Raw genomic sequence first — 21,010 nt, 5'->3', positions numbered from 1 at the left:
TGTGTTTTTTTCAGTATGGTCCTGCAAAACGTTACTAACGTCAATAGCAGAACTTCAGCCTAAATGCTAGCATATAGCATTAACTAGCATATAATGCTAACCCAGCAGTCATAACTTTGTTTTTAGCATTGTAACACAACATTGTAATGTGTAATTTAATGTTGGGGTGTACATCTCGACTGTAATGTCTTGTGTCATGTTGAGATTGGTCTGCCTTCAAGCGGTCTTTTGCGTGCATGAGGTTTACATAAGAAGGAGGAAACAATCGTGTTTGAGGCTCATGATATGTCATTACCGTGTACAAAACTCATATTTATCTATGGTACATACAGTTATCCATTCTACTGCACCTTTAAATGCTGTCCACACATACAAAACAAAAATAATTAAATCATATATTTAAACTTTACTTTAAACAGGTAATTTTATTCAGAAATATGCAATAAGGCAGTGCTACCAAACATCACTGCTACTTTTATTCTTAAAATTATTCTTTTGGCAGTTAAGTTATGAGGATTTCTTATTGGCAGACTTTATACTAATAAACATTTTTAACCCAAGTGGCACGAGTATATTTGTGGCAATAGCAAATATACAACGCAAAACAGAAAAAGTTGGGACACTGTAGAAATTGTGAGTAAAAAAGGAATGGAATAATTTACAAATCTCATAAACTTATATTTTATTCACAGTAGAATATAGATAACAAATCAAATGTTGAAAGTGATACATTTTGAAATGTCATGCCAAATATTGGCTCATTTTGGATTTCATGAGAGCTACACATTCCAAAAAAAGTTGGGACAGGTAGCAATAAGAGGCCAGAAAAGTTAAATGTACATATAAGGAACAGCTGCAGGAGGAACAATGTTTAGGAATAGGAATGTTGTCCTATTCTTGTCTAAAACAGACTTCTAGTTGCTCAACTGTCTTAGGTCTTCTTTGTCGCATCTTCCTCTTTATGATGCGCCAAATCTTTTCTTTGGGTGAAAGATCTGGACTGCAGGCTGGCCATTTCAGTACCCGGATCCTTCTTCTACGCAGGCATGATGTTGTAATTGATGCAGTATGTGGTCTGGCATTGTCATGTTGGAAAATGCAAGGTCTTTCCTGAAAGAGACGACGTCTGAATGGGATCATATCTATAACTTGGATAAACCTTTCAGCATTAATGGTGCCTTTCCAGATGTGTAAGCTGCCCATGCCACACACACTTATGCAACCCCAAACCATCAGAGATGCAGGCTTCTGAAAAGAGCGCTAATAACAACTTGGGTTGTCATTGTCCTCTTTAGTCCGGATGAAATGGCATCCCAGTTTTTCAAAAAGAACTTCAAATTTTGATTCGTTGGACCACAGAACAGTTTTGCACTTTGCCAAAGTCCATTTTAAATGAGCCTTGCCCAGAGAAAACGCCTGTGCTTCTGGATCATGTTTAGATATGGCTTCTTTTTTGACCTATAGAGTTTTAGCTGGCAACAGCGAATGACACGGTGGATTGTGTTCACTGACAATGTTTTCTGGAAGTATTCCCGAGTCCATGTTGTGATTTCCATTACAGTAGCATTCCTGTATGTGATGCAGTGCTGTCTTAGGGCCCGAAGATCACGGGCATCCGGTATGGTTTTCCGGTCTTGACACTTACACACAGAGATTGTTCCAGATTCTCTGAATCTTTAAATGATATTATGCACTGTAGATGATGATAACTTCAATCTCATTGCAATTTTTCTCTGAGAAACTCAGAAAATAATTTTTCGCCGCAGCATTGGGGGAATTGGTGATTCTCTGCCCATCTTGACGTCTGAGAGACACTGCTACTCTGAGAGGCTCTTTTTATACCCAATCATGTTGCCAATTGACCTTATAAGTTGCAAATTGGTCCTTCAACTGTTCCTTATATGTACATTTAAATTTCCCGGCCTCTTATTGCTACCTGTCCCAACTTTTTTTGGAATGTGTAGCTCTCATGAAATCCAAAATGAGCCAATATTTGGCATGACATTTTAAAATATCTTACTTTTAACATTTGATATGTTATCTATATTCTGTTGTGAATAAAATATAAGTTTATGAGATTTGTAAATTATTCCATTCCTTTTTTACTCACAATTTCTACAGTGTCCCAACTTCTTCTGTTTTGGGGTTGTACATCATATGGATCAAAATGATCTTGTAAAAATTTATTTAGCGGAACTTTAAAGGTGATTTTCTTCCAAGTCTTTGTCTTTACAGAATAAAACTATAAAATAACAGCCTCATGCAAAGCATTCTGGGAACCAAAAATTCCCGATAAGGGCGACATCCCGCCTTCTGTTTTTTATGCCTTCAGATTTTGGTTCCCATAATGCTTTGCATGAGGCTGTTATTATGCTTTAGTTTTATTCTCTAAAGATAAAGACTTGTTAATGTTTAATGTTTATTTAACTTTGAACAAAAACTGTTGCCAGTAAATAACATCAATTTAAATCTACAGTAAGTTAGATACAGTTGCCAGTAATACTGTCATTTCTACAGCAATTTTTTACAGTATAATGGCGGTACTGAGATCAATCCCTTCTGACGCGCTCATCCTCTTTTGAGTTTCATAAGTAACATGTGTTTGTAATACAAACTTGTAAATATTGAGTTTAGTTAACAACTAAAGCGTCATTGAACATGTAGATTTTAACTAATACTCTGTTAACACATAATTGAGTTTATAAACTCAAATTAATAAAGGCAATCGCTTTCCATGAATTAAACTCAACTTTTTAAAGGATTTTTACTGATACCCTACATTGTAAAACCTGACAAGTTCAGTGTACTCAAAACTTTTGTGGAAACGAATTACCTAAAATCATTTAAGTAAACCAACTTAAAAATTTTAAGTAAATAATATTTATAAATTACAATTAATCCAAGCTTAACTTTATATTTCATTGTGTTTAATATTTGAGTACATTTAAAACAAAAACAGCAAACTCTTCTAAATCTCCGACATTTAATGAAAACCACATAAAATTTCACGTCATTTAAAAAAAATGCTCTCGTAATGCAGGGTCATGCAAAGCATGCTGGGAACTGGAATTCCTCCTCAATCAATTTTGTTGATTTAAAGATCACGTTCTTCCTGATACCATTTTTTAAACCCTAGTTAGTGTGTAATGTTGCTACAATAGCATAAATAATACCTGAACAATGATAAAGCTCAAAGTTCACTGCCAGGCGATATATTTTCTTTAATAGAATTCCTCTTTAAAAGCCTACAACGAACGGCTGGTTTGGACTACAGCCCTCTATTTCCTGCTTTAATGACGTCAGTAAAACAGTTCGTTGACTAAACTCCGCCCACAGGAAGACGTCAGTCACCAGCTTTGGCTCAAACGGCTCTGCTAAGATAAGCTGCTATCGAATCACAACACACTAAACAAACTACACAATCAGAACTCGATACGTATTTCTGAAGGAGGGACTTCACATAACAAGGAAGAATCAGCCTGTTTTGAGGACAGTGAAAACAGCGCTATACAGATAAGTAAATTGTGTGAAAAATACTGTGTTTTTTTACACGTGAAACATGAACACACGTTATATTGCCCACTATAAACACAATCAAAGCTTTAAAATCACAGACAGAACGGGATCTTTAACTTTTAACTGAAGTAAATTTGAAGAGTTTCGTTGCAAAACGAGATAAATCCATTTTTTAACATTTTTGTCAAAACATGTTTATTATTATGTTATCATGTTATTATTTTGTTTTATGGTGCTACTTAGCTGTATTTTTTAAGTTATGAAGGTTTAAATCAAAACAAACAAACTGCAGTTGTATTGAAATTAATAGGAATGCACAACCAAAAAACGAGATTTCTGAACAATTATAAAAACGGTGGTTATCTCGTTTTGCATTGAAACTCTTCATTTGCAGTGCCAGAATCTTTTTTAGCTTAACTGGCAGATTGAATGCCATAAAACCTCATCACAACCACCAAAAGTTTGTAATCATTTTCAGTGTTTGTTAAAATGAGGCCGGTGTATTGAAGTGACGCTGTTTGGATAATCAAAATGTTAGCTAAGCTCTTTGACTTATTTTATTTGAGTTTGTGGAATTCAAAGTGTTGAAATAGTTGAACAAATGAATAAACTTTTTCACTGGTTTGAGTACAGTTCACTTATTTTGTACTGTTTGGGTTTACAGTGATACTTTTATCATTATATTATTAGTGACCCCGAACCAGAAAACCAGTCAAAAGGGTCATTTTTTTCTCTAAAGTTCATCATCATCATCATCATTTCATCATCATCATCATATCATCATCATCATTATCATTTTTAGTTTATTTGAGCATCTTATTACATAAAAATCAACATAATAACAAATTTCATTATAAGTAAGGAAAAAAATAGAAAAGGGAGAGAAAAAAATAGAAATTATGCTCAAAAGGGGTAGGTAGAAGTTCAAATAAATAAGCTTTTCATTGATGTATGATATGACAATTTTTGAAATATTGGATTCTGAGGTTGCAAAAAATCTATAAATATTGAGAAAATCTCCTTTAAAGTTGTCCATATGATGTTCTTTACATATATCATGATATAATAATAAATAAATTTTAAAAAATCTTCATGGAACATGATCTTTACTTAATATCTTTAAAGTGATTATAATTTTAACCCACACAATGTATTGTTTGCTATTGCTACAAATATGCTACTTATGACATATTTATGTGCTCCAGGGTCACACTTCATTTTCGTAGTTGTTTCATTTTGACCATATAGTTAGTTTTACAGATGCTTCACACAAATACCATTTAATATCATGTCCATTTCATCATTGTGCCCAAATAAACCATTACTAATGTACAATTCAATTTCATGTTTAGTTTTTTATTAATTAAATGTGAATTACAATATGCAACATTTTTCATTTTCATAATGGCAAATAATAAATCCTACCATTTTCCAAACCAACCAACCAACCACATCCACCATTAGCGATCACAAGGACGTTTTTAAAATATCACACACAGTCACACAATTAAAGTCCTGAGGCCACATAATTTCACAGATATTCACAGATTCAATGCCTAATCTTAATGTGTTACCTATTCGTAAATCTGATTTGAGGGTAAGATTTAATCATTTGAATTTTTGGAGCCAAGTTCCCATTCATTTTAATTTCTAAAACATCTGCATTTGTGTTGCATAAAATAATGAGAGTACACGTAAATGATTTCACAGACAGGGTCACAAATAATAGCAGAATTTTTGGGCGAACATTTAAATACCTGCATCATTCAGTCAGCAAGAAAACGTACAGTAAAAGAAACGTATCAGTTAATCAAATGTTAACTAGCTGCCTTTAACATCTAAATGAATTGACGGATAGTAATTGATAATGGTAGCGTGAAGACAATTCAGAGACGTAATGTCCAATCACATAAGCCACTGCTCTTTCTCTTTACTGAAATGCTCCGCCCACTTTCTAGTGAGCTCCAGGTAATGGTCCGGTTGATGGGGTTTGTAGTCCAAATACAGACGGGCCACAGTTTTCTTGGGCACGGCCCTCTCGATCTGAGTTCCCTCATGCCACTCGTTAAATGAGGTTATCGTGATGATGTCAGGCCTGACGGACATCGCCGCCTGCAACGAGGTCTCGTAATATCGTCCGTTCACTCTGTTGCGTGTATTGTGATTGTTCCAGGGACGAACGGCGGTGTCCACGTAACCGGGCCCAGCGCTGGGCACGAACAGCAAGTTGTTCTTGTCGCAGAAAGCTTTGACCGCTTTCCAGTTCTGATGCGAAGATCCGAAGGAGAAACCGTTGGAGGCGAAGTAAGTGTACATGCCGTCAAAACCACCAGACAGTATGTCTCCCTTATGACGTTCTTCTACGATAAGAGCAATGAAGATGCCATCGTAAGGGGTTCCTCGGACGCTGTGAGAGCCGCGAGCGGTCAGCAGCTCAGCCCAGGACTCGGATGGTGTCAGGTACGAGTCGTACACGTAAAAGAGGGGAAGGACCCTTCCGGTGCTCGACCTGAACCTGTAGAAAGCACCGTGTTTGCCATATTTGTCAAGAGATTTCAAAAGACAGGATTTCAATTACACTGAACATGTGGCTGGCTGGATAGTTAAATAGATGGATGGATGATAGATAGATAAGTGGATGGATGGATTAAAGCAGGATGGATAATATAGTTAAAAAGATAGATAGTTAAATGTATAGATAGATAGATGGATGGATGGATGGATGGATGGATGAATATATAGTTAAATGGATAGATAGTTAAATGGATAGACAGTTAAATGGATGGATGGATGGATGTAAGAAAGATGGATGAATGGATGGATGGATGGACGAAGGAAGATGGATGGATAGATAGTTAAATAGATGCATGGATGGATGAACGGATGTATGGATGAAAGATGGATGGATGGATGGATGGATGGATGGATGGATGACAGATAGGTTAGGAGATGAAACCTATAAGGAAGAAGATGGAAGGAAGGAAGATGGATGGATGGATCGATCGATAGTTAAATAGATGGATGGATAGATAAATGGATGGATGAAAGATGTATGGATAGATAGTTAAATACATGGATGCATGGATAGATAGATAAATGGATGGATGGATGGATGGAAGGAAGAAAGATGGATGGATGGATAGATAGTTAAATAGATGGATGACAGATAAATGGATGGATGAAAGATGGATGGATGGATAGATGGAAGAAAGATGGATGGATAGATAGACAGACAGATGGATGGATAGACAAACAGATAGATAGACAGACAGACAGATAGGTAAGGAAGAAGATGGATGGATGGATGGACGGAAGAAAAATGGATGGATGGATAGATAGATAGATAGATAGATAAAAGGATGGATCAGAGATGGATGAATGGATGGATGGATGGATGGATAGATAGTTAAATGTATGGATGGCAGATAGAAAGATAAATAGATGGATGAAAGATGAATGAAAGATGGATGGATGGATGGATGGATGGATGGATGGATGGATGGATGGATGGACGGACGAACAGACAGACAGACAGACAGACAGACAGACAGATAGGTAAGGAGATGGCACCTACTTGTCAATGATGTATTTGATGTTGTCATGCACACTGAGGTCCGTTCGGCCTTTGTATGGCTGCAGGTGAAACGCAACCTGTAATAGATTTAAGCCTGTTATTAGTGTCTTAAAAGTCTAAAACATCACCACAACAGTTTCTGAATCAACTCATCTCAACTGATCATAAAGGAGAATACCTACAATATAGTCCTTCTAAATAGACATGCTTTAAATTTTCACATTTTATGTTTTCAAAAAGAAAGATTAGGGATGCACCGATATGGAAATTTTGGACGATACCGATAACCGATAACTCTTCATATTTGGGGGCCGATAACTGATATATATATATATAGGCCGATAAATATTCATATTAACTTCACAATGAGCAAGTGAAGCAGGCGCGGAGCTATGGGCGGGCCTGGGCGGGCCTGGGCCCGCCCAGATTGACAGCTGGCCCGCCCAATCAGAAATGTAAAAAATACTACTCTGTATAGTTAGACATGTATACTACTTTATGTGGTGTAATTTATCTATTGCATGTTATGTTAAAAACAGTAAAATTATAAGTAAGCCTGATAACTATTTAAAAACTATTAAAGCAGTTGAATGTTGCGTTATAATGAAATATTCCCGAGCAGCTTTCAGCCATGATCACTTTGAGAACTTTTTTTGCAAGCAAGTAGAAAACGTATTTTGAATAACAACACGTTATAAATATGTGCTGCGCGCTTTCCTCTCAATAACATAAACACACAACAAATATGACAGCGGGGTAAAAAATAGAAAGAAAACATCTGATCACAGTGATGTTGTTTGATATAGCGATAGCAGCACTATAAGTCACGCCACGTTTATTGCTACACTTTATACAATATAGCCTATTGCTTTTAAGCAACAAATAGCCTATCATAACAACCTATAAGCCTACTGTGTAATTGAGACATTAATTTAAGAAATGCATTAAAGCAGAAAGACGTGTAGGCTGCGGAAATAGTGGGTTCACTTCAATCCACACCACAGACGTTCTTGGTTTGCTTCTTATTTATTAAATCGAGGCAATTGTTTGATCAAACATTGATTAATATTAAGATACAATTTATACAAAACGAAATTCACTTTAAAGAAAGTCTTTCTACAAAACAAACCTCGCAAAATCGCTTGCCCGACGTCCATTACGGGCTATGGCGAATTCCTGTCGGGCTAAAAAAAAATGATGCGCCTTGGCCGTCGGGCGGAGGAAAAAACATTGTAATGTGTTTGCATTCTCTCAGATTTAGTTAGGTAATTATGTTGTATGTAATTCGGCGTCATCTTGTTAGCCATTACTATCCTCACTAACAAGTGAAACTGTCAGGAATTGAAGTGAAAGCATTAAATCCATTATTCCTTTCGTTCACGTCTGATATGCGCGCTCCTCGGCTCCGCTCTTCACGAGTAGGCTTGCTCTTGTGCTCATCAAAAAGTATATTAAATGTTTATTTATTTGTCATTTCGTTTAACCCCAGAGTCTAACATTATTCTAGCAATTCCCTTTTTCTTTCTTTATTTAGTAAGTTAACTTAAATATGTGAGAACGAAAATATATTTTTAGTGATTTGCATGAAGAGAATATGATGTTAGAAGCTTCATTTTAAGCATTTAGTAGCCGTATTTATTTAAACAATTTAATAGGTTATTTAAAAAAGTATAAGGTTTTTTGGGTTCATTTATATTTCCTGTCACTGTGTGCAGGTTCTTTTTTGTAGGCTATGAGAGCCCAATATTTTTTTACCAAAAAGGCTTAATAAATGTCACGTTGCATTACAATTTAAAGTATCAATAATGTCAAAAATGTGACGTGCAGTTCGGGTGTGTGTGTATGCTCTTTAAATTAGTGTTCTGAAGTTTTGACAAATTTTATAGACTTGTTATAGTTTCTTATTCAAAAGTGACACCCATAGATTCAGGCCCACCCGGACTTAATCCATGCCCACCCATATGTCACGTTCTGCATCCGCCACTGAAGTGAAGTGGTTCAACAAACCAAAATAATCCATCATTTATCGGCTTTCATTTATCGGCCTAATTTTGCTATCAGACCGATAACCGATAATATTAAAAATAAGCAGTTATCGGCCGATAACGCTATGTCGGGCATCCCTAAAAAAGATAATACAGCTAGCTTTAAACAACAAACATTAGGCTAAGATTACACAACCGTGAAATAGTAAAAAAAGCTTCTTTGAAAAATGTAACAAACACACGAAAACGTCAAAAACATGGACCTGTGAAAATGACTTAAAACACTGTATTACCCAGGCCAGTAGATGGCGATGTTACTTTGTAAAAAACACTGCATGCCTGCCCAGATACGCATTCTTTTATGCAAGGGCGGATCTACGGGTGGACCTGGGCCTGATTGACAGCTTGCCCACTCTGTCAGATCAATGGAAATACATTATGCTTAATGATCATTTTTACGTTTAACAATTATTTCATGATTATTAATTTGTCTCGATAGTTATGTTATACACCAAGAATAATGTTATGTTCTTCTTTGCACTAATATCAATAGCTGGGTTTCTATCACACTGATTTTATGTGCATTTTGAAGTATTGCAAAAGAAACGAGTGTTGGAAATTCCAAATTTCGAATAAAATGCCTTAATTCACAAAAAAGTTTTTACGCTCACTTGAGGTGGTTTTTAACTTATGCTAAAAAAAAGTCAATGCAAATAATGGGAAATGAAAACACATTTGCCAAATAAATTTTTGACATCTTTCTGACATAGTGAACATTAAACCCACGTGACTGATCGTCTAGCTGTATCAGTTGCTTTTTCATATATGTAATGCCCTTGCTGCTAGTGACTGCCTTGAAAATGCTGCATTCCTTCTTCTGTGCACAGCATTCGCTTTGGCAGTTACAAGCGGCACTGCTAGTTAATGTATAACTTGCGTAACTAAATACAGTCCTGTCTTCATTTTCTAAGCTTGCTTTGTTTTATTTATTGTTGGTTACTAGATAACCAATACCACGCTCATTCACTCGAACAACTTGATGGAAACGCACATAATTCGCATTTGTTTGTTTTTCTTTTTTTGGGGAAATTTTGAAAAGATTCACTTTACATTCCATAGAAACCCAGCTTCAGTTTCAAGCAGTGCTCTTTAACATGAGAATGGCTAAACAGCTATCAATAAGAGAGAGACAGAGAGAGAGAGAGAGAGAGAGAGAGAGAGAGAGAGACAGAGAGAGTTCAGCTCTGAGTCTCGCCTGCCCCTGACCTCGGTCCTGAACTGTTTCCAGGTTTCACAGTCTACTTGTGTGGTAACAGATCTCTCGAACCAGTTTGACTTGGCTCTTCGCATTTGCTCTCGGACTGCTTTTCGTCCCTGTCTGGTTAACGGACAGTCCTTTAACCTCATCAGTGCTGTTGGTGGCTCGGGACTCGGCGGCCTGTCTGTTAAAGTTGATTTAACGGATCAATTGTTTGTAATAAACACTGCAGCATTACATTAAAAAATAAGAATTGACTTTTTCGTTTCTAGGTCCTATATGTTTTAGACCCTGGCAGTGCTTAGGTAAGCCACGGGCATTTAGCTTACATTTGGCGGCTGTCATACCTGGGTTGGTATACCCTAAAAGTGCTAAAAATTCATTATTAATGAAACATCAATATATTAAATTACTTGTAAATTATATATCTTAAAGTAAATGAAGCAACACTGTAACACAGATGACTTTTTCAAAGACTCAAAAACATGGCTGACTGAACTGCAAAGACTTCAGAACATCAAACAAGAGAAGAGCCCGGAGCAAACAGCCACCACACTGCCGGTTCAGCAGGTCTTCACAAACAGTTTCCATGGCAACGTACAACTAGTGATGTACTGTAACTCACTTTGTCATGGACAGAAATGTAGAAATAAACATCTAGCCCTGTTCTGCTGAAGCAGACTCTGATACAAACAAAATACAGACAACAGCAACCTGGTAAGCATTTCTGTCACATACTGCAACCGATGAGAAAATCTTTTGAAATCCTTGGCTGTCTTTATATATGCTGTGTACAAAACCACTCAACAACTCATTACACATACACTCAAAAAATGGCTGGGTTATTTTAGACCCATAATGGGTAAGTATTAGACAGAACACACCGCTGGGTTAAATTTGACCCAATACTGGGTTGTTTTAACCCAACTGCATAACAACAACCCAACATTGGGTAATTTTTTACCCAGCATGTGTTCTGTCCAATATTTACTCATTATGGGACAAAAATAACCAAGACATTACTTCACTGCTCTCCATATGGTATATACTACTGTCTATACTGTATACAGCAGGGCTAGTCAACTCTGCTACTTAAAGGTGCTCTAAGCGAATTTTAGACCATAAAACATTTTTTGTTACATACAGCAAACATCTCCTCACTATCTGCTTGCTGCCTGTCCGCTGATCAAACTGTAAAAAAAAACGCGATCTCTGTAGACAGCCCAGGTTTCGCAAACTGCATTAAAAACAAAGTGGCCAAACCTACCACCAGAAACGATAACAAAGTGTTCCAGCCAATAAACGACAAGAAGGATTTGGGGGTGGGGGTTGGGCCCGATTCATGAAAGCACGGAAGGGAGGGGGAGGAGTTAGCTACGCTCCGTTTGTTTGAAAACAGTTCAAACATCAACAAAAAGTAACGTCACACAGATTCGCTTAGAACGTCTTTAAAGACATACTATGCAGTTATTTTACCTTAAAGGCGTTCTAAGCAAATCTGTGTGTTGATTTTTGAAATGTGTTTTCAAACAAACTGAGCGTAGTTAACTCCTCCCCCTCCCCCTCCCTTCTGTGCTTTCATGAACGCACCCAAACTCAACCCCCAAATCCTTCTTGGCGTTTATTGGCTGGAACACTTTGTTTTGTTTTGTGGTGCAGGTTTGGCCACTGTGTTTATATTGAAGTTTGTAGAGCCTGGGCTGTCTACAGAGATCGCATTTTTTTACAGTTTGATCAGCGGACAGGCAGCAAGCAGATAGTGAGGAGATGTTTGCTGTATGTAACAAAAAATGTTTTATGGTCTAAAACGCGTGAATTCGCTTAGAGAGCCTTTAATATAACAGCTTCAAAGTTGTTTCGGTGGTAAACAAAGTCATAGTATGGCGAATCATCCTCCTGTTGAAGCTCGGGGAGGACGCCGCTACCAAAACCAGCAATGCAAGCTTGAGAGAAACGCCCCTGACAAATCTCGCGAGAATCACGACTCACTTTACGGCAACGACGTCACACACGTTAGGCTTGTTCGAGTTCGTGCGGCGCTGCAAGAACCGACCGCCGGATGACGTCAAAGTACCGCGAGAATGATCCGAGACGGCACTTTGACGTCATCCAGCTGTCGGTTCTTGCAGTCGATCAAGCCTATAACAACAACTGCATGCGCGAATTTGAGACGTGAGGCTAAACGATTTAAAAGTTAAAAAAGCGCGTTCAGAAGAGAGAAGGAAAAGAGAATCTGACCGCGTTAGGAACCGGACAAGAGTCCCACTCGGTCAGGTTTTTACTCGTTGGCGTGAGCTAAAAGACAGCACTGGATGGGATGCTGATCTGGAGATCTTGTTGATGGACTAGTAAGTAAATCTCTTATTTTTAAACTTGTTTGTGGTCTATGTTGTATGTTGTTGCGCTTGCTTGTAGTATGTCATGCGATTATCATGACACAACAGTTGTCAATATCTCACATAATTATCAGGACATAAATAAGCCTAGAGGTTGTAAATAGTGTAAACATGCACAATTTGCAAACAATTATGTTAAATAGCAATAATCATGTATAGTGACATTATAACGAACAATGTTATGAAATAATGTGTACACAATTAACTTTGTCATGGCATTTTGTATTGTTTACTTGTGATTTAGCTGCAATCATGTAAAAACATTATAAGCCAGCAAACGCGGTAGGCAACTTTATTTTTATATGCACTCTACACTTGGAATAAACTTCTTATTATCCTATTACCATCATCTGTAGTTTAGTAGACTATGCAGTAGCCTAATATTTGTGTGAAATTGTGAAACATTACCTGGTTATTATCTTCGGAGGTGTACTATTAGACTAGAGTGGGAAATTACGACAGTTGCAAGTATTCACTGTTTGACAAAAACGCCGAAAATGCATAGAGTGGCTTTAAGAGCCAGTGTCCTAGTTTAGGTTCAACCCTAATCAAACTAGGGCTGCAACTAGCAATTATTTTCATAACCGATTAATAAAGGTATATAATAAACCAATTAAAATAAGGTACTTTAAGTGTAAAATAAATGTATTTTCCAAGTGCAAAAGCCACACAATACCACAGAGTTTTACTAATATAATCTTATTAGTTTTGATATTTTAAGCCTTAAAGAGCCACTAATTTGACCACAAAAAAGTGTATGTATTTATTGTTGGGGTCTGCCACAATACTGTTGTTTGTTTAAAGTAAAAAACGCATAATTTTTCTCATAATATAGATATTTGCAACACCTCTCTTTAAAGCGCAGCGTGTATCTCTTCAAAGGCAGGCCTCACCCTCACAAACATCAAGTATACTCTGATTGGTCAGGGGGTCTTAACTATTGTGATTGGTCAATCGTTGTAGCGTTCGAAATGTAATGTCCATTACCATAATCGGGTTTTAGCGTCTCCTGCGTGTACAGATAATCAAACTAAATTGTCTCTAGTATGGCATTGGTATTGCGTTACCAGTTTGAGCCTGAATCAGATTCAGAGAGCTTGAAAAAAAGAAACAAATCTAACAGAAACACCTTCCCAAGGAAATTTGATGCTTCACAATGCTAATTTTGTAACCACCCTACACTTCGGATGTGTGGTAATGGCCGCAGCCATTTTTTTATATTCAGAAATAAAGGTAAAGGTCCTGAATAAATAATCAGTATTTTAAAACTTTTCAAGTGTCTGCATATATAATAGATGTTTAGTGTCTGTAATGTAAAAACACTTTATGTCACAGGGGGGCTTTAGAGTGAGCAGGCACTTGTATCGTCAGAGAATAAGGGAACCACATTTTCGGTGAAGCTCTGCTTGCTATGTGTACTGAACAAAACTGGACAACTAGTTGTCTGTCACGTAACCTGTTACTTTCTTTCACTGTGTGAAAGCATGACGGCAACCCGTAGAGCAGAATTGCTTTATAATGTTAAACACAGTCGATCTACAGACACCAAACATCTGCGCTAAAATAAACACATACTCCGCAGCCCTTCCCAAAACTCTTGTGTAAACACACTACATTTATCTGAGTGTTGGGATTTAACACAACGTGCAGATAGATTCACGCCTACTTTTGTTGTACAACGTCAAGTTTATTATTAAAGTAGCAAAATACTTTTTTGGCAATGACTGAAGGCACAGTGAATACAAAATATTTTTTTAAAGATAAACAAATATCTAAAAATAGTTGTATAAATATATGTATAAACATGCCTGTATAAAATGTGGATCTAGAAAGATTGCTATCAACCAATTCAGCACCATCACATGGACAGCACAGAAAGGTTTTAGAGCCTTTATAGCACGCAAAGAAACAACGTTATCTGGAAATGCAGCCCTGATTATAAATGTAACATGTGTTATAAGGTTTCAAGTAGCTCTCCACTTACCACTTACTGGACTTGCACTTTTACTGCGGCGGCGGTGCGGTGGCTCTTGTCCAATGTGTTTGTATAAGCAAGAACAGCTTCATTCAGAGCTACACAGGTTTAACACTGTACTGCATGATTTGAAACGATTACATTCAGTTGATTATGATTTACTGAATTCTGCACACAACAAGGAGGGGTTTCTGACCGATGCTGCCTTGGCCCTCATGCTTTTGTACTAGTAAGTAATGTTATATTGCTTGCATATATAAGTCCTGTCTGGCACCTGAACACTATTTTTTTTACGTGAATTTTACTGGAAGCTACTTGGAGAGTTTAGAGAGAGGCTTATATCACGTGACATTGTGGTGGCATCATGGACCTATAACACGTGCGATCCGGGTTTGATTCCCTTTTAAGGCAATATTTTTTAATATAAACTTTAACCAAGCGACCACCGTTACAACTGGTTTGTAAACATGAGCTATGCAACCTTTTGGCGTTTGGAAAAAATAAAGCCCATGAAATTATATTATATGACACATGACATGCTGGAAGGCACACTTTGTGACCTAAAGAGTTGTCTTCTTTTCCTTTGCGACATTGCTGCGGCGTTAGTGGCCTCTAGGGGTGCTAGACGTGGAAAAATACATGTCTAGCACCCCCTAGTGGCCAAATAGTTCCATGGTGTGCCTTTAAGAAAGTCATTTTTTGCAGTGAAATCTTTATTATCCAGCATTCTTTTGTGCTTTTGCTTCCGTCATTGTCCTGTCAGGGTTGCCAGATCCGCGTAACAAAACCAGCCCTTTTAAAACCAGTCCAACAGCATCCAATGTCCTATTCACAGCCAACAACTAATGAACCAAATCCATTCATCTCTAATCAGCAGAAAAACATCAACCTGCAGTTGAAAAGAAACAGTTGAAAAGAAGCCGAAAGGCCACAGACCTGGCAAACGCAGATTTTTCAAAGAATTTCATAATCAATTATTATCGATTAGTTGTTGCAGGCCTAAATCGAACACCATTGACAAACGACCCTATGAACAGGTTCTCTGGATTAAAAAAAATACATTTGGAATAATGATGAAAGAACATTGTGCTAGTATGCAAAAATCTTACATACATTTGCCTTTAAGCAGTCTATTATAAGTTTTAGAGTATTAAGAAGAATTTAGGAGCCCAGGGGCCTCATTTATAAAATGCTGCGTAAAAAACATCCTACATTTGATCTTACTATCATTTATCAAAAAATGCGTACGTGTGATTCATAAAGCGAACGTTTAAACGATGCCTAATTAATGTAATAAACATATAAAAGAGCGCTTCTCAATGTTTAAACCCAATTTCGAGCAGCTTATATTTCCAAAAACCGGCAGCAATCAGACAAGCAAAAGTGCGTACGTCTGCTCAGACCCTGACGTGAGCATTTACGTCAAAGACGTAAATATGGACTTTATAAATGAGGCCCCAGGTGCAAAAGATGGAAAACCTCACCTACGCCAAAAATGAGAGAATAAAATTAACCGAATGCTCTCGGCAGTCAGCACGTATTATACTTTTATCAAATACCTTCAAATCCGCTTAATCCTGACCTCAGGCCATTCAGAAATACTTGTTTATTGGGCGAAAGGAATTAAGAGTCTGATAAAAAAAAAATTACAAGAAAACATTTCTGATGCAATTAAGACGGTTTTGCATCTGAGCTTATTTTCTTCTGTCACACAGAGAGACTCTTCAGTTAACATAGCAGCAGAAATCTTTGGATGTACTGAACTATCCAGATGGCTGAATACATTGAAACATTCAGAGAGATGCAAAGAAAGACAGATCTGAATGTGTTTGCTGCTCTACAGAATGACAAATGGCCTTGAGCATGTTTATGAAATGCTGCTATGTAATGTTGCTATGGCTTTATATTCATCTATATGATCAAGGAAAAATGTCAAAGTGAGATGAGAAACAAGTGTAAATTAATGTGCCATGATGCACTAGACTGGTTAGCTTTTTAAAACCAGCAATCAAACATTCCTGTTTCTCTAGATAAATTGTTATGGCGTTGCTTTAGCAAAAAAAAAAAGAATGTACTGCGTTAAAGTCACTATGTACTGTTTATATAAACATCCGCCACATGCATACAGTAAATGCAAATGGCTGTCTGTTTTTGATAAAGGACCAGATCAAGACATCAAGAGGGCTCATGCAGGATTCACAAAGCACCAGATTGTCCAAACACTGAAAATGTGCTTAAACGTCAGTGTGGTGTTGAGAATTGTTACTGGACATAAAGCTCAGACATTATAGCTGTTGATGTGAATCTCTCTGTATGCATACAGTGGAGAGAGACTTTGATTCAACATCCCTGCTCGAGCATCTACAAAGAGCATTTACAAAGAAATGCAAATTTCCTCCTGTTTCCAAACAATGTACATTATCTGAAAAATGTTGTAATGTCTGCTCAAAAGCTTTTGCTATAATTCAAGACTTAAAGGGACTATTCACCTAAAAAAATGAACTTTTGTCATCATTTAATCACTCTTATGTTGTTTTAAACCTGTATTCTATAAACACACAGGAAGTTTGAGCAATGTTTGTAACCAAATCGTTTTTAAGCACCATTGACTTCCATAGTATTTTCATTCCTACTATGAAAGTCAATGGTTTTCTGTTTCCTGCCTGATTACAAATATCTTCCTTTGTGTTGCTTTTTGGTATCTCTTTAATGAAAAATGTATGACACAATATGCTTTGTTTTGGTTACTTGATATGAGATTTTGGATATTTTTTTGCACACAATTTGTTCAAAATGTTACGTCCTGTGTAGTTTTTGGTTGTGTTGTTGTTTTGTTCTTTTCTTTTCTATTTTTCTCTCTCTCTTTTTCTCTCTCATGTCCTTAATGATGTAATGAGGAGGCGGACCTGTTGCCGTAAGCCATGGACTGGATTAGACTGCTCATTTGCGCCTACTCTTCAAAAAGGCGGCGTCTTTGTTAGATGGGAGCTCACCGTGCTAGAGCTCCACGGATTCCATCTCATACCCCATAAATCTTAGTTTTTTTATTTTTGATTTAGGTAAATTCTGTTGAGGGTTTCTTTATAATGCTGCATTCACCAGCCGCAGTAGAGGCGTCAAGCGCGAGTGATTTCAATGTTAAGTCAATGTGAAGACGCGTTGGCGCGCGTCTGAAGGTCTCACGGCGTGAATGAGGCGTTTAGCGCGGTAGACGCGATTCCGCCTCATTTGTGCGTCTAGTTTGCGCGAATGGCGCGAATTGAGCGTTGCTGCGTAAATTTTTTTTATTTGCCAGCAAAACGCGCCACGTTAACCAATCAGGAGCTTGCTCTAGTAGTGACGGGATTTTTTCAATACCGAAATGTAAAAAAAAAATTCAAATCCCTCTGTGTGCGTCAAACGACCTCCTCTGCTGCTGCTGTAGTTGTCGCTGTCCAGTTGTCTGTCATATACCACCATTCGGCCAATGTCTCAGAAGTTAGCGGGAGTGAAAAAATAGCAGAAAATTTAAGAACGCCTGCAGCTTTCAAAGCTGACGTGTGGAAGCACTTTGGCTTTAAGAAAAAAAGAAAAAAAATTCAGCTCTATTTTTTCACATTTGTAATAAAAAAAAGAAAAAGCATTGCAATGTACCGTAACAAGCACTGTATCGTACCGTGACACATTGTATCACGGGCCACGTATCGTGATATGTATTGTATCGTGAGGCCCTTGCCAATATACCCAGCCCTAGTGTGAACTGTGTATGAATAAATGCACACACATGCATGTATATATTTAAGAAATGTTTACATGTGTATATACATTTGTATATTTATGTATAATTTATATAAAATATAAATAATTAATATATATTTAAAAAATCTTAAAATTATACATGCACGTGTGCATATTTATATATACATAATTATTATACACAGTTTACACACATATATGATGTAAACAAAAACCTTTTTTCTGCTATAGATTAATAGCTATTAATCGTTAAGCATCCCTGTGCAATTATTATTAATTGGGTGACAACAATAACATCAATATTGTAGTTTGTACGCTCTGCACTTCTAGGATTTCATGACATAATAATTCGAAGGAGTAAAAGCAAAACTATCGTATGTATCGATAGATGTCATTCTAAGAAATCGATTAACATATTGACACAGAAATTTTGTATTTGTGCATCTCTACTTATTACATTTTAATTATTGATTTCTTTCTTTAAAATAATGTACACTGTCTGTAAGGAATATCAGGTTAGCATCACAAAATTATCCATAGATTAACCGAGACAAGCAAAATACTTCTGGTATGTGCTGAATGCATATCTCTGAAGCAAATATGTTACAGGGTTCCCACTCCAACTCAAATTCCCTGACTATTTCCTGACTAAAAGGCTGAATTTCCATCTCCTATGTCTGGGATGAGCCTGGATAATCTAGTGTACACCATGACTTTATAAAAATGTAGTGTAAATGTGTGAAATGAATAAACAGTGCCAAAAAACAGCTGTTTAAATCCTAGTCAGCGGAGGCGTGGACCCGGAAATGGTATTCCTTACGTCACAAGTTAACAAGCAGATTACATTTTGATAAATAGAAACTAAAATACAAAAATCCCGAATATTCAATGATATTTCAGAAATTCCATGACCCGTGGGAACCCTGATATTAGAAACAAACAAACAAACAAACAAACTCATTACCTCAGTGTATAGTAAGCAGAAAATCTCTCACCAGTTACCTTGATACTGTGTCTATGGGCAGCGTCCATCACAGCAGGCACTAGATCTTCTGAGGCTTTGCCATGTTCATCTGCCACACCAGGCGGGTACCAGGAAAGCACCACAACCCCTGACATAAGAAGCAGAAATGACAAAATAATATTGAATTCTCGATGGCTTTGAAATATAAGCATTTTCTAAAAATTGTATTTAGACTGTGAAACCTGCAGCTGCAGCTTCAATTTGTGCCATGTGCGACTCAATGACATCTGGATCCCTGGAGCTGTAGGCTCCCAGTTCAGGGTAATAACTGGACGCAATGTCGTCCGGGGGATTGTGTCGACCTTTAGGATGACTTGCAGCTATTTTAGGGTCCCAGTGCGGTACTAGTACGTGGTCCCAGTGTATATAACTGCCGTCCATCTGTGCCGAGCCATACCATAAATAATAGAAGATGTGTATGTCGTAGAAAATGCTGTGGTCGGGACCGGAGTTGGAGAACACGATCTTTGTGTCACTGCTAACAGCGGTTTGACCCGCCGAGTCACCGGCACGAACGAGTCTCTGCTCCATTCTCTCTCCAACTAAAGGCATTAACTCGATACCTGGTGCGAGGTCAGAGAAACCGTCAGTGGGTTTGAGGGTTCGCAAGCCCATCATAGTGCCAAAGATGAAGAGCGTGAAGAGAAGAAGAGCCACGCACGCTTTCCTGCGTAACCGCGTCATGCTCGCTGTCCGTGGTGCTGGAAGTCAATGGAGCTCGAAAGAGTCGCGTGTACTGTATGCTCGAGGCCTTCACAACAGTCTTCAGTCCGTCACACCTCTTAAGGGCACTTTAGAGTTCATGTCAGGTCTCTATTATCTCCATTAGCAACTTGAAGGTCTGGAAAGTGTTAAGCTCATCAGAAACAAACAAGTACTCAAACATTACCGATCAAAACAGTGCACAGCCAATGTCTTTCAATTATTGACCACATTCGCGTAAAATATTACAATAAAAAAAAATGCTCGACCTGAATGAGGTTTTCGTCCAGACGATTTATTTACCAACGTGAGGTTGCACACGTCCGCTTTAATTCGACGACAAAAGCATCCACGCCGTCATGCGTTTCTCGTGTTCAACAGTACATCCGTCTCCATTTCATCTGGGTTTCGTTTGTCTGACAGACTGAATGACACGAGTCTGTCGCTCTTTTATGCAGCCTGTGTAATGTAATATGCATTGATGTCTCATGAAAACATCGGCTGGTTTCTTTGCATCTCTTGTTACAGGGAGGCGGAGCTTCTGTGCTTCGTCACAGTGCGCGCATGCTCAAGCAAGTACACTGTGCTGCTGTTTATGGTTTTGTGTACGAAAATCATGACTTTCAGTCCAATCAATAATACAAAAAAATAATGTTAAAACGGCAGGTGAGAGTATTGCAATAACATTCGTCACACAAAACCTAAGGCCATATACAGTATGTGCTGCATACTAGTGTACACTGTAAATACTACTGCCTACATAAAAAAGCAATATTTTGTATATAATTTATTGATTATACATTGGTAAGAAAACATTTTAAATATTTTTATAGCACAATATAAAA

At 37.5% G+C, this 21,010-nt stretch overlaps 2 protein-coding genes across 2 annotated transcripts in view; both read right to left on the bottom strand.

Annotated features, from left to right (window-relative positions):
- The window catches only part of LOC129455390 (SH3 and cysteine-rich domain-containing protein 2), a 213,808-nt gene that overhangs the window by 142,775 nt on the left and 50,023 nt on the right, over positions 1–21,010 (bottom strand). The window lies entirely within an intron of this gene.
- Positions 5,104–20,737, bottom strand: maneal (mannosidase endo-alpha like). The gene is made up of 4 exons (XM_073858053.1): positions 19,646–20,737; positions 19,442–19,551; positions 7,098–7,167; positions 5,104–6,065 (listed from the first exon to the last, which is right to left on the bottom strand). Exons 1-4 carry the CDS (start codon positions 20,145–20,147, stop codon positions 5,422–5,424), a joined length of 1,326 nt encoding a protein of 441 aa, XP_073714154.1. The 5' UTR covers positions 20,148–20,737; the 3' UTR covers positions 5,104–5,421.

This window comes from Misgurnus anguillicaudatus, chromosome 20 (assembly GCF_027580225.2).
Source record: "Misgurnus anguillicaudatus chromosome 20, ASM2758022v2, whole genome shotgun sequence".
Lineage (NCBI taxonomy): Eukaryota > Metazoa > Chordata > Actinopteri > Cypriniformes > Cobitidae > Misgurnus > Misgurnus anguillicaudatus.
This window is presented reverse-complemented; position numbering and strand designations above follow the sequence as displayed.